The 12,430-nt window shown below is 46.0% G+C and overlaps 1 protein-coding gene across 1 annotated transcript in view; it reads left to right on the top strand.

Annotated features, from left to right (window-relative positions):
- The window catches only part of LOC129334623 (stimulated by retinoic acid gene 6 protein-like), a 94,230-nt gene that overhangs the window by 38,989 nt on the left and 42,811 nt on the right, over window positions 1–12,430 (top strand). Inside the window, exons 5-6 of the mRNA XM_054986840.1 lie at window positions 4,551–4,671; window positions 5,847–5,892. Of these exons, the coding sequence (XP_054842815.1) occupies window positions 4,551–4,671; window positions 5,847–5,892 (167 nt within the window). The remainder of the gene's footprint in view (window positions 1–4,550; window positions 4,672–5,846; window positions 5,893–12,430) is intronic.

Genomic DNA, 12,430 nt, shown 5'->3' with positions numbered 1-12,430 from the left:
GTACTCAGTACCAGGGCTTTTTTTCAGCTGGAACGCGGTAGAAGGGAGTTCCGGAACCTCTTGAAAATGGTCACATGGCTGGTGGCCCCTCGGCGGGCAATCTGAACTCCCCTCTGTCTGGAGATCAGGGGGCGGGGCCACCAGCCATGTGACCGTTTTCTCCGAGGGCAACCCACTGAGTTCCACCACCTCTTTTCCCCGAAAACCCCCCCAGCTCAGTACCATGGCAGCAACTATCCGAGGTCCCAGGATGAAGTCTCTTACATCACCTACTCCCTTGGGACCTTCTGTGAACTAAGGAAATGCTCTACTAATTAGCCACGACCATTCCAAATTCTTGGAATCGATTCAGACAGTGGCTGAATCCACAAGTCCCAGCATAGCGCTAAACTGTCGGAACGATGGCGGCTTCCTGGCACGATTTCTGATGTCATCACGCCATGATTCTGCCCTTGCAGTGCGATGATGTCAGTAATTGCACTAGGAAGACTCTGTCATTCTGACAGTTTAGCGCTATGCTGGGACGTGTGGATTCAGCCATGACGCTGGTGAAGCAAAAGGACTTATGTGTGAGACTTTGTACGCAAACACAAAGCATCCTGTGTAAAGTGTGTCTCTCACAGCTCATGCAAGACCTGTGCTTAGTTAGCATACTAGAGATCCACCAGCCATGTGGATGTTGTGCTGGCATGCTAGCTAAGTACACATACCTTTGCATGGGCACCTAGGCAGTGATAGGTACACGTTGAACAAAATGCCTTGGGAGTGCAAAGTCCCATAGTTACATGCTTTTGCCTTGACAGCATCGTGCTTAAATGAATCTCCTTCCACCTCCATGCCCCCATGATCTATTCAGAGAGCAGAGGTGCCCATGTGGCATGCCAGGGGCTTCTCATAAGATCAGCAGGGAGTGAATCTTGCCAGTAACATTAATGCTTCTGCACTGGGGCCAGTCCTGGAGCCCTGAGGCTCATCATGGCCTTCTTGAAGAGGAGGAGATTACGATAAAAACCTCTCCATGCTGATTCTGATTTCTTTTTGTGTGCTGTCCACCAGAGGGCACACAGACCCATGCAAAATCAGGAGCAGCAGTCAGCCAGGTGGGTGAATATTAAAAATCATCTCTAACAAGAAATTAGGACATCCACTTAAAAAGTTTATGCCTTTCAAGTGGCGATTTTTAATCTTTATGATGTGGCTGCATGTCTTGGATAGATCCTGTAATAACTAATAAAATCAACCACTGAGCAAGGGGAAAAGGAGCATAGTGGCCAAAAGAGTTAATTTTTTGAGGTGACTGTAGCATCATTTGCTATATTGTTGGCAACCTGCATTTTGGGAGAGTTTTGGCAAAAATCTGTGTTTTGTTTGGCATTGAGATGTCCTGGTTGCAGGTGGGGGGGGGGCCGGGGGGGAATCCAGTTAGAGGGCAGTCCTAAGATGGTCAACTCAGAACTTTGCCTAGAGCCATTAACTAGATTTCCAAGGGGAGTGGGTAGGCAGTGAAGCCAGCGGAGGCAACATCTAGAATTTTGACTCATTGATAGGTTAGCTGGTGTGGAATCATGGGTAATGTCAGTCAAGGATCTGGGAGACACTGGTTCAAATCCCCACTCTGCCATGGAAGTTTGTAGGTTTCTCAACCTACAGAGTTGCGAGGATAAAATGGAGGAGATGAGAGTACTGTTAATCTGCTTATTTACTTACTTACTTACTTACTTACTTACTTACTTACTTTGCATTTCTTTTCTGCCCTCACCACGAAGGTCCCCATTGGGGAGAAAGGTACAGTATAAATGGAGAAATAAATGATAAGCATGTAGCTGGGATTTCAGGGAGCAGCAACAACAACAAAGAACCACACAGACAACAAACCCAGCCTGAAGGCCTTATCTGGCCCCTCCTCCCGGCATTTGCAAGTTTGGGACTGCTGGTGGATTAACCAGTCTTTCTAAACAGTCTTGCTAAACAGATCCCACAGCTAGTCAGATGGCAACTACTCACAAGCAACAAGCATGAGGTTGCAGCACTGACTTCCCCAGGCCTGTGGCTCAGTGGTAGAGCATTTGCTTGGCTTGCTGAAGGTTCCAGGTTCAATCCCTGGCATCAAGGATCAGGTAAAAGGTGATGGGAAAGCTCCGAGGCCCTGCAAAGCTGCAGCCGGTCAGCGTAGACAATACATACTTGTAGGTCAAGGGGCTGACATGATATAAGGCGTTTTCATGTGTTTGGGCCTCATTCCTGCCATTCCAGAGCTTAGCCAAAAGCTGCTTAATTGAATCAACTGACTTGGAGAGTCTGTGCATCCTCTTTGGGTTTCTTGGACAAACGAAGGCTAAGATGTACTAGGAAAGGCACTGTCATGCTCAGGGGCTAGGGTGCCTGTTTCAGGTGCTGGAGAGGCAAGGTGGGTCACCGGTTGGTCAGGCAGTCCAAAGTCATATGCAGGTAAGGCAGTCCAAGAGGAGGAGTCGACTGTCACGGTCAAAGTACAGGTAATCAGTCCAACAAAGAGGTAGCCAGGTGAAGGTCCAAAAGCGAAGCCGAGTTCAGTATCCGAGAGTTCAGTCCAATGGAGAGACAGGCAGGCGAGAGTCCAAAAGCTGAGCTGAGGTTAGAGTCCAAGAGTTCAGTCCAAGGGAAAACAAGGTCCAAGGCAGGTCATGAGTTTCCAGGCGCAGAGATGCCGGTCGTACGAAGTGGTGAATGAAGTTGCTTCCATGCTGAGCCCTGCTCAAAGTCTTCCTTTTATGCTCAGGTTGGGGTAAGAGAGCGGGGGGCAGGTGTTATCGCTTGACTGAGGCACCTCGTCCTCTGAGATCAGCTCCATCCGATGCTGAGCCTGTAAGCGCATGCTCCTGCGCCCTTCCCAAATAGCCTCCCTTGTCCGGTTCCTCTGCCTTGGGGCTGGCTCAGGAAGCTCCGGCTTTCTGGGTGCCGGCTTCTCTTCCTCTCTGCGTGAGCACTCACCCCTGACAGCTTCTCCAGAGGTCCCTGGCTGTGCTGCCTGCTCTTCCAGCAAGAGCTCCTCGGGCGCTGTGGCTGGCTCTGCTGCCTGTTCTGCTGGTTCCTCCAGCCCCTCATCCTCTGAAGAGGATTCGTCAGACGGGTGGTAAGGAGCCAGACCGAGGCTGGCCCATGACAGGCACTATTTTTCACAAATGTAAATACTCAACGATGACAAAGGGCCCAAAGAGAAACCCCAGGTCCTCTCCCACATCTTCTGTCGTCTTACGGAGGGTGTCATTTTGGAGTGAACTTGAGCAGTACAGAGAGGAGAATGTCAGTTAACAAAATAACCTCCTATGAGGAAATTAAAATGTAGCCAGATCACCAGTTGTTAGGAAAAGGGCTCATTTGCTTATTGCCAAGAGTGCAGGACTGCACAACACAGCACTGGATGTTCTGATGACAGATCAAATCTCCAGACAGGTAGAGTTGCCAGGTCCCTTTACCTTCCTGGCGGGAGGGGGAGGGACCTGGCACGTACCTCGTGCCAGCTGCGTCATGTTACTCTGCATGCACGCTTTGTGTGCGCACGCTCCGGCACCTGTGCAATGATGTCACTCCCAGAAGTGATGTCATCGTACTGGCCACGGGAGCACTCCTGCACTCCATGCGGGGCCAGTTCTGCCCGTTTGGAACCAAAATCAGCCCCAGATGAAGCGTGGGAGCGCTCCCACGGCTGGCGCAATGACGTTACTTCAGGGAGTGACATTGTAATGCCTGTTGGATGCGCACGCACAGCGTGCATTCCTAAGGTGCCTGCTGGTGGTGGGCAACCTCTGGGAGTTTGCTGCCACCTGCTGATTGCTGGGTGATCATCAAGCAAGGGGGCAAACCCCTGGGAGTTTGCCCGCCACTGGCAAGCACATGGGAACCCTACTCAGGGTAGCCAAGTCCAAGTTGGGAAATTCCTGGAGATTTTGGAGGTGGAGCCTGGAGAGGGCAGGGTTAGGGGGGGGGGCTCAGAATGCTATAATGCCACAGAGTCCACCCTCCAAAGCAGCCATGTTCTCCAGGGGAACTGATTTCTGTTGCCTGGAGATCAGTTGTAATTCTGGGAGATTTCTAGCCACCACTTGGAGGTTGGCAACCCTGTTCTGAAGGGCTGTGAGCCTTGATTCATGTGCTGCCTGGCAGAGGCCTAGTGGTTATCTCAGAAGTCAGTCGCAAGGCTCACTTGTAGATTGTGGCAGGGTGGCCTCTGGCACTGATGGAATATGGTCAGCTGGTGTCTCTGCAGAGTTAGGCCCTCCCTGATCACTTTGGTCTTCCTGGTTCCCTGGTTCTCTTCTGAGCCCTCCAAGTCAGAGTCACTGAGCGGGTCAAAGGGGTCATGGCACTCCCGATCCCCAAATTCAGGATTCCTACCAACAAGCTGGTTTTCACTAACCTAACATCAACTCCAAGTTAGGCCAAACTAAGAGCTGAACTAGACGAGACATCTGACACATGGAGTAATTGTCCTAGGCATCATTTGTGGAGTTTACAAATCTTCTGGAGGACAGAATAAAACAATGCTCCCTTGCAATTATTTTTTTTTACAGTCTTCTGGGTTCTGCTCATCGCCATTGAAGTGGGCCTCTCCTCATATCCTTTCTTTGTCTGTCTTACAACAAGTTATCAGAAAACTGGAGCCACCCTAGGATTTCTTTATACATTGAGCTGGTGAGCAAAGTATTAGTTCGAGATACTAGCCTGAATGACACTCGTGGAGATTGTGGGGAAGCCTCAGATGTTTTGTTGCGGGAGAACCCGAGGGCATCTCTGGAAAGCTAGTTAGTGGTGGCCACTGCCAGGATAGATGACTTGGCAGAGATGATTCAGAATTTCCAATAGCATGCACATGTTTCTGTCACTTCCCAGCAGGATTGCGTGCAATCTTTCTTGCAGATCAAAGCAGCCAGACACAGGACCATAAACCCCTCTCCAAAGTGGGTCAGACTGTGCTGGAGGGCCTTGTTCACTTTTTGGTTTTCTTCATACTCCTAGTGATGAATCATCCTGCCTCCGCTTATTTAGGTCTTCAGCAGCCATTTTTTAAAATTAATCATTCCTCCCTTAATTTGACAGCTAGTGCTTTCATTCAAGAGAAGAATAGATGCTGCCAAAATAAACAGTTGCCCCTTTGTGAGCACTCCTAAGAACTTCTGATGCCCTAGGATGGGTTAATCCTTGATGGCCCTTCCCTTCCTTCCTGGGAGTAGGGGGAATAACAAAAGGGTCTTGCAGCTTCCCTCTGCTGAAGACACTGTTGGAAAGTTGGGTAGATGGTTTTGATCCCTCCACGTGAAGGGGCTTGGGGGTCAGGATGTCCGAGTAACAGTTGAGTGGCTTGGGGAAGAAGTCTTTGAAAACAGGTGTCAGGCAAGAAAGTAGATTCTCAGTTCCCCAACCTGTAATTGTATTGTTGGTTAAACACCTCGCTGCCTCCATGGAGAATGTTAATGGGAGACCAGTTTGAGGATGGTGGTGTAAGGATTCCATACTGGAGGTCTTGCTTAATATAACTGCAAATGCCTGTTCTGTGACTGCTACTGCTCTAAGCAGGGCTTTTTTTTCTGGGAAAAGCGGTGGTGGGTTGCCCTCGGAGAAAATGGTCACATGGCTGGTGGCCCCGCCCCTGATCTCCAGACAGAGGGGAGTTTAGATTGCCCTCTGCGCCGCTCAGCGACACGGAGGGCAATCTCAACTCCCCTCTGTCTGGGGATCAGGGGGGCGGGGCCACCAGCCATGTGACCATTTTCAAGAGGTGCCGGAACTCCATTCCACCGCGTTCCAGCTGAAAAAAAGCACTGGCTCTAAGGATCTCAATAACTGCAGTGGTGTTTTTCTCTCCCCAGGTTAATAGTCATGCTTGTAGATGTTGCGGAGTGCCCCCACAGTACAGTAAGTGCATACATGTAATTATGACAATTGTTTCCTAATGAATATTGCATAAGCTGAAAGCGCATTGATAAAACAGCCTTAAAAAAACTACAGAGGTCCTGGTCTGGTCAATGTCTAGATGGAGAAATAATGAATGCCATTACTAACATATTTAAAGAATAACAAAAACTATCACTTTGACTGTGGGGCAGTTTAAATCAGAGACAGCAGAGCTGCCTGAGCTTGCATTCTCGTGAATCTCAAGCATTGATACTTAATAAGAAATGAAATTTATGTAGATTTGACTGATCAGCTATTGTGACCGTTTTGATGGGTGTATTGTATCTAATTTCTCTTCGTGGTTTCCATGTATCCAGTGGCAGGGGCATAAACATCGGGGGGGGGGGGGCAGTGGGGCTCAAGTCCCCAGTGGGATTTCCAGACAGGGGCAGTGCTCCCTGCAGGTAGCATGATGTAACTGTTTAGGTTGTCAAATACAGCCAGTCTAGTTCGTCTTCATAGCAACTTAACAAGTTCATAGAAGGCACAGGGATGGTTTCATGTGTTTCTTTTTGTAAAGACAAGAGGGGCAGGGGACGTTTAGTGGATAATATTGTCTGTAAAGAAACATAATGAGAGAGAGATAATGGTCGCCCTGCCTTAGTCCAAGAACTGGTTCCATCTCCGTTTTATCTTTAGCTGTGGTTGTGGGGAAGAAAACTTATTCCCCAAAGTTGGCAAGGTTATTCTACTACCTAGACCCTCTTTTAAATGAACATTTCCATCTCCATTTTATATGTAGCCCAGTGTGTTTGGAGGGTGTGTGTTCACAAAAGCTTGTTGCCTAAATATTGGAAAACGTGTGTTTGAGGAGGAAGGATAAGCAGAAGTTTGTGGCTCAAATGGAGGAAATTAAGTTGATTTTATTATCATGAAACCTGCTTTAGAGAAAAAGGAATGGAGGAGATGGCGATATTTCTGTCTTTAGCATTTTTTGTTTTTCTCTGTGCATCTATACTGCGGTGGAGTGGAGATATAAAGCTGGTTCCTCAAATATGGGCATTAAGGTAGTTCATTCTGCTGGCCTAGACCCTACTTCAGTCAAATAAGCGCTTCCACGTTTTTATACCAGGGTGTCTGAGGGCCAAGCTACAAGTGACGCCTGACACGGGTTGGACACTTGTCAGCTTCCCTCAAGTTTTGATGGGAAATGTAGGCATCCTGGTCTTGCAGCTTGGCTCTCCAACAGCAGTCCAATGGACTTTTCAGCTGTCACTTGTCCAACATTCCGCCAAGCTGCCTACATTTCCCATCAAAACTTGAGGGAAGCTGGCAAGTGTCCAACCTGTGTCATTTGTCACTTGTAGTTTGGCCCACAGAAGCCACTATTTACTCTGTGTCCTGAGATTCATACTATCCAATATGTGAGCAGTGTAGCTGTTAGAGAGTTGGTCTAAGGTTAGGGACTCCAGAGTTCAAATCTCCACTTAGCCATGAAGCTCACTATGTGAACTTGAGTCAGTCACACACTCTAACCCTAACCCACCTCAGAGGGCATTGGTGAGGGAAAGAGAAAAGAGGAGGAAATGCTTTTATTTCACAAAGAAATGAAACACTTAACCTGTTTGTTTTATTAAAGGACTTTGAAAGGTTATTGTAATGATTTCAAGTAAATGTGTGCCTGTGTCTTAAATGCTTGGTTTGAGCTAGGTGAAGAGTGGGGGTGAAAGAGGGGGATGAGTGAGCGATATGATTGGTTGATGACTGAGAGGGTGGGCGGAGTGAAGGCAGTTCGAGACTGAGGGTGAAGAGAGAAGAGTTTTCAGTCAGGAGAAAGCAGGCTGGCTGTGTGCTGCCTGAGTATACTGAAGTATTTTATGAGAGAAATATAACCTGTGTGGAACCTGAACTGAGCATGTTTGTGAAAGGACACTCAGTCAGGGAAAGGGAGGCCGGCTGTGGGCTGCCTGAACAGGTTTCATATTTCTGGGAATGAGAGTCAGAGAAAGAGAGGCTAGCTGTGTGCTGCCTGAGGAGTTTTAAGTATTTCTGTGAGACAAATATTGAGTTAGAGAAAGAGGCTAACTGTGTGTGAAGCCTTAGAAGAGATCTGTGTGAATGAGAGTAAATGAAGTAATGTTAAGAACTGAGAACTACATTTATGAAACCGATACACTTCTTGACTAAATAAAAGTTCATTTTGCTTTGTTATATCCCAGAGCAGCTGTCATTGCTTTATCCCATTCCTATCCTCAGGGCCACATAGAACCACGAAGGAGCCTCATGCGTAGGCACGTTACCAAAGGGAAAACTTAAATAAAATATCTTGGAATATAATATTCCTGGTGGCAGCAAACTACCCAGAGGGTGTTAAGGGAAAGATTAAAAGAAAAATCTACCCCAAAGAAAGTAAAGGTTGCAACAGTCATCTTTTCTTTCATCTTTCTTTGATGGAGATTTAGACTACTACAACCACTATGGAAAGATTTGTAATTTAAAGAAGCAAAAAATACGTGCAGAAGTTTGTGCTGCTAACACCACTGGTCCACAGCTCTGCACCAACTTCAACTGACTTCTGGGGTATAACCTTTCTGGAAAGACGTTGCTTTGGCATTCTAGGCGATTACTGTGTGCTAATAAACTGCTAGGAAGTAGCCTCTAATAAAGACCTTAACTCATACAACGGTGTGTGATGAAGTGAAGAGTCTGAGAGAATCCCCTAGCCAGGCCTGACATACAGCTGTGAAAAGAAAATCACCATTGTGCCAGTACAAGGACACTTGGAAGAAAGCTGATGGTTGGCTCTCTTATGAAGAAGGCAGAGCATATTGCTGCATCATTTGCACAGCCAATGGAATGAATGCCCCTCTTCCAAAAAGTTCAAGAGACAGATGCATATGATGGTCTTGTTAAGACAGGTTTCTCTGACTGGAAGAAAGCATTAGAAAGATTTCAGAGCCATCAACATTCAAATGTTCACCATTGTCAGGTTCTGGCAGTTAGATAAGCAACTCCCAGCCCAACAGGCTATCAGTAGGCAACTTGGTGTACTCTCAGAGGATTATTCATTACCCAGCACAGAACACAGAAAATACTCATGGCAGATATGTAGACAGACATATATGACAACCATGCAGCTGTCCAGGGAATTGCTATGGGGTAAATGTGCATGCCATTTGCTGAGAAGGGAAACAGAAGAAACTAGAAAAGCATTGCTGACAGTTTTATCCTCTTTAAGGTATTTTGCCTGTCAGGATCAGGCAGTTCGTTGTCAAGGTGAAGAAGAGAGAAACCTTTTTCAGCTCTTGCTGCTTCATCTGAAGATGTTTCTTAGCTGAAATTGTGGTTAAATACAGGTGGATTTTACTTTCCGTTGTGAATGAGATACTTAAAATCGTGGCTCACAAATTTCTACGTACTTTAGTGAACAAGGTTGAAGAAGCTGTTTTCTACTGTATAATTGTGAGATGAAAAATTAACACAAAAGAGCAGGTTTCATTTTGCATTCATGTTGCCAGCAAGAATAGGTCTGTGGAGGAATTCTTGTTTTTTGGCTTTTATGAAATGGATGCTGTAATGTCTAAAACTCTTTAACTATTTTGAAGGATGTGCTCTTTTGCTTTAATCTTCCTCTTGATAGGTGTTGTGGCCATTGCTATGATGGAGCCTCAAATCTAGCTGGTTGCATTGGTGGGCTGCAGGCTCTTGTGAAGCAAGAGGAACCAAGAGCAATCGGTGTGCATTTTGTAACACATGCTGCAAACTTTGGTGGTGCAAGATGTATCAGGAAACGTTAGCATATAGAGAATTTTTGAGTGAAATCGCTGATCCTATCACTTTCGTGAGTTTACCCAAGTGTCTTGTCTGGTTTAAATGCTTTTAAGGTGGAAAGGAAAACATACACCTGAAATGATTTTGCCCCACAAGATGGACAGTTAGAATAGCTTCCTTACCCTCAGTTACTCATAACTATAGAGAGCAGGTTGTGTTCTTCAAAGATGTGTCAGTAGAGGAGAAAGGAGTCATTGGGGCAAAAACAGATACGCACAAAGGTTGCAGACGTTTGATTCTTTATTTATGCTGCAGCTGTTGATGCCCGTGTTTGGACTGTTGGACACACTAATAATAATAATAGCATTTGATTTATACACCACCCTTCAAGCCAACTTAATGCCCATTCATAGCGGTTTACAAAGTATGTCATTATTATCCCGACAACAATCACCCTGTGAGGTAGGCGGGGCTGAGAGAGCTCTGAGAAGCTGTGACTGACCCAAGGTCACCCAGCTGGCTTCATGTAGAGGAGTTGGGAATCAAACCTGGCTCTCCAGATTAGTGTCCTGCTGCTCTTAACATCAAACTGGTTCTCACTAAATACAGCCCTTCAAAAAAGTAACCTACACTTCCATCAAGCAGAACATCTTTTTGGTGCCCGCCAAGGAAAGTACAAAACAACTGAGGAACAACTTTGACGAATTCTAGTCAAAGACTACCGTGGCAGCAAAAGACCTAGATTTAGAAAGTGGCTTTTCCTCTGACGTGTTCCAACACATGAGCAACATTGAGAAGTTTGTGATTGGAGAGATCAATAGCATATCAGTTGCATGGTTTTATGCCACTAATATGGATGCTGCTGCTCATAATGATGCATTTTGACATTGGGTTACTTTGAAAACTCCAAGCCATTTTACTTCTTGGGATAAAAAAATGAGTATATTTAGAAAACATTGATCTACTGTGGAGAGATACGGACCTTCATGACAGTCTGATGACCCTTCCTGATAACCTGTAGAGAATATCTCTCTCTCCACAGAGATATTCTCTGTGAGCCAGTTTGGCATAGTGGTTAAGAGCAACAGGACTCTACTTTGGAGAACCAGGTTTGATTCCTCACTCCTCCGCTTGAAGCCAGCTGGGTGATCTTGGGTCAGTCACAGCTTCTAGGAGCTCTCTCAGCCCCACCCACCTCACAGGGTGATTATTGAGGGGATAATAATAACATACTTTGTAAACCGCTCCGAGTGGGTGTTAAGTTGAACTAAAGGGCAGTATATAGAATCATAGAACCATCAGGTTGGAAGGGACCTCTAGGGTCATCTAGTCTAACGCCCTGCATAATGCAGGAAATTCACAACTACCCCCCCCAACTGCCCAGTGACCCCTGCTCCATGCCCAGAAGATGGCAAAACACCTCCAGGACCCTAGCCAAACTGGCCTGTGGAAAATTGCCACCTGACTATGGTGACCATAAATTGAATGTTATTATTATTATTAATATTATTAGTCCTAATGAGTGTACATGGGAGTTCAGCCTAAAGCATTTGTAAGGGAGAACTGGATCGTGGGAACTCTGTTGACATGATTTACCTGGATTTCAGTAAAGCCTTTGGAAAGTTTCCCCATGACATTCTAATGGGTAAACTGGAAGACTGTGTAGTGGACTAGAGGACAGTTTGGTGGATAGGGAACTGGTTAGAGGACCACACCCAAAGAGTAGTGGTCAATAGCGTTTCATCAGATTGGAGGGAGGTGTCCAGTGGGGTGTCATAGGACTCAGTTTTGGGCCCAGTATTTTTCAATATTTTTATCAATGATCTGTAAACAGGCTACTCGTTCAATTTGCTGATGATTTTATTTATTTTTTATTTATTCAATTTATATACCGCCCATCCCCAGGGGCTCTGGGTGGAGTGGCAAACACCTAAGAAGATAGAGTTAAAATTCAACAGGACCTGAATACTCTGGAGAAGTGGGCAGGTTTTTTTTTTAAATTTATTTTATTAAAACAAAAAGGGAGTACAGAAAACGAAAGGGAAGAAGGGGACAAGCAAGACAAATATAAAGCGGTGTGCTATAAGGATGGTTAAAATACAGAGTAGAAAAGTCATAATCTTTATAGATATTATTATTATTTTGGGGGGAGTTGTGAACAGGATGCAATTCAACATAGATAAGTGCACAGTATTATATCTGGGCCACAAAAATGTGAAGCACAAGGATGGGGGATACATTTCTGGGTAGTAGTGTATGCAAAAGAGATCTTGGAGTAAGACTGGACTGTAAACTAAATATGAGCAGTCAGTGTGATGCGGCGGCAAAAAAGGCCAACATAGTCTTGGGTTGTATTAAAAGGGCCATTGCATCAAAATTGCAGGAGGGCATAGTCCCTCTCTATATTGCCCTGGTCAGGCCGCACCTGGAGTACTGTGTGCAGTTCAAGAGGCCTCACTTCAAAAAGGATGTGGACAAAATCGAGAGGGTGCAGAAGAGAGTGACAAGAATGATCAGGGGTCTGGAGACTGAGCCCTACGAGGAAAGGCTGAGGGCCTTGGGAATGTTTAGTTTGGAGAAGAGGAGGTTGAGGGGGGACATGATTGCTCTCTTTAAATATTTGAAAGGTTGTCATTTGGAGAAGGGCAAGGAGCTGTTCCAGTTGGCAGCAGAGGATAGGACTCGAAGCAACCGGCTTAAATTACGCGCAGAGAGGTACTGGCTGGATATTAGGAAAAAAAATTTCACAGTCAGAGTAGTTCAAAGGTGGAATCAGCTGCCTAGGGAG

The sequence above is a fragment of the Eublepharis macularius genome, chromosome 8 (assembly GCF_028583425.1).
Source record: "Eublepharis macularius isolate TG4126 chromosome 8, MPM_Emac_v1.0, whole genome shotgun sequence".
Classification (NCBI taxonomy): domain Eukaryota; kingdom Metazoa; phylum Chordata; class Lepidosauria; order Squamata; family Eublepharidae; genus Eublepharis; species Eublepharis macularius.
Note: the sequence above shows the minus strand (reverse complement) of the source record. Positions and strands in the feature narration are given on the sequence as shown.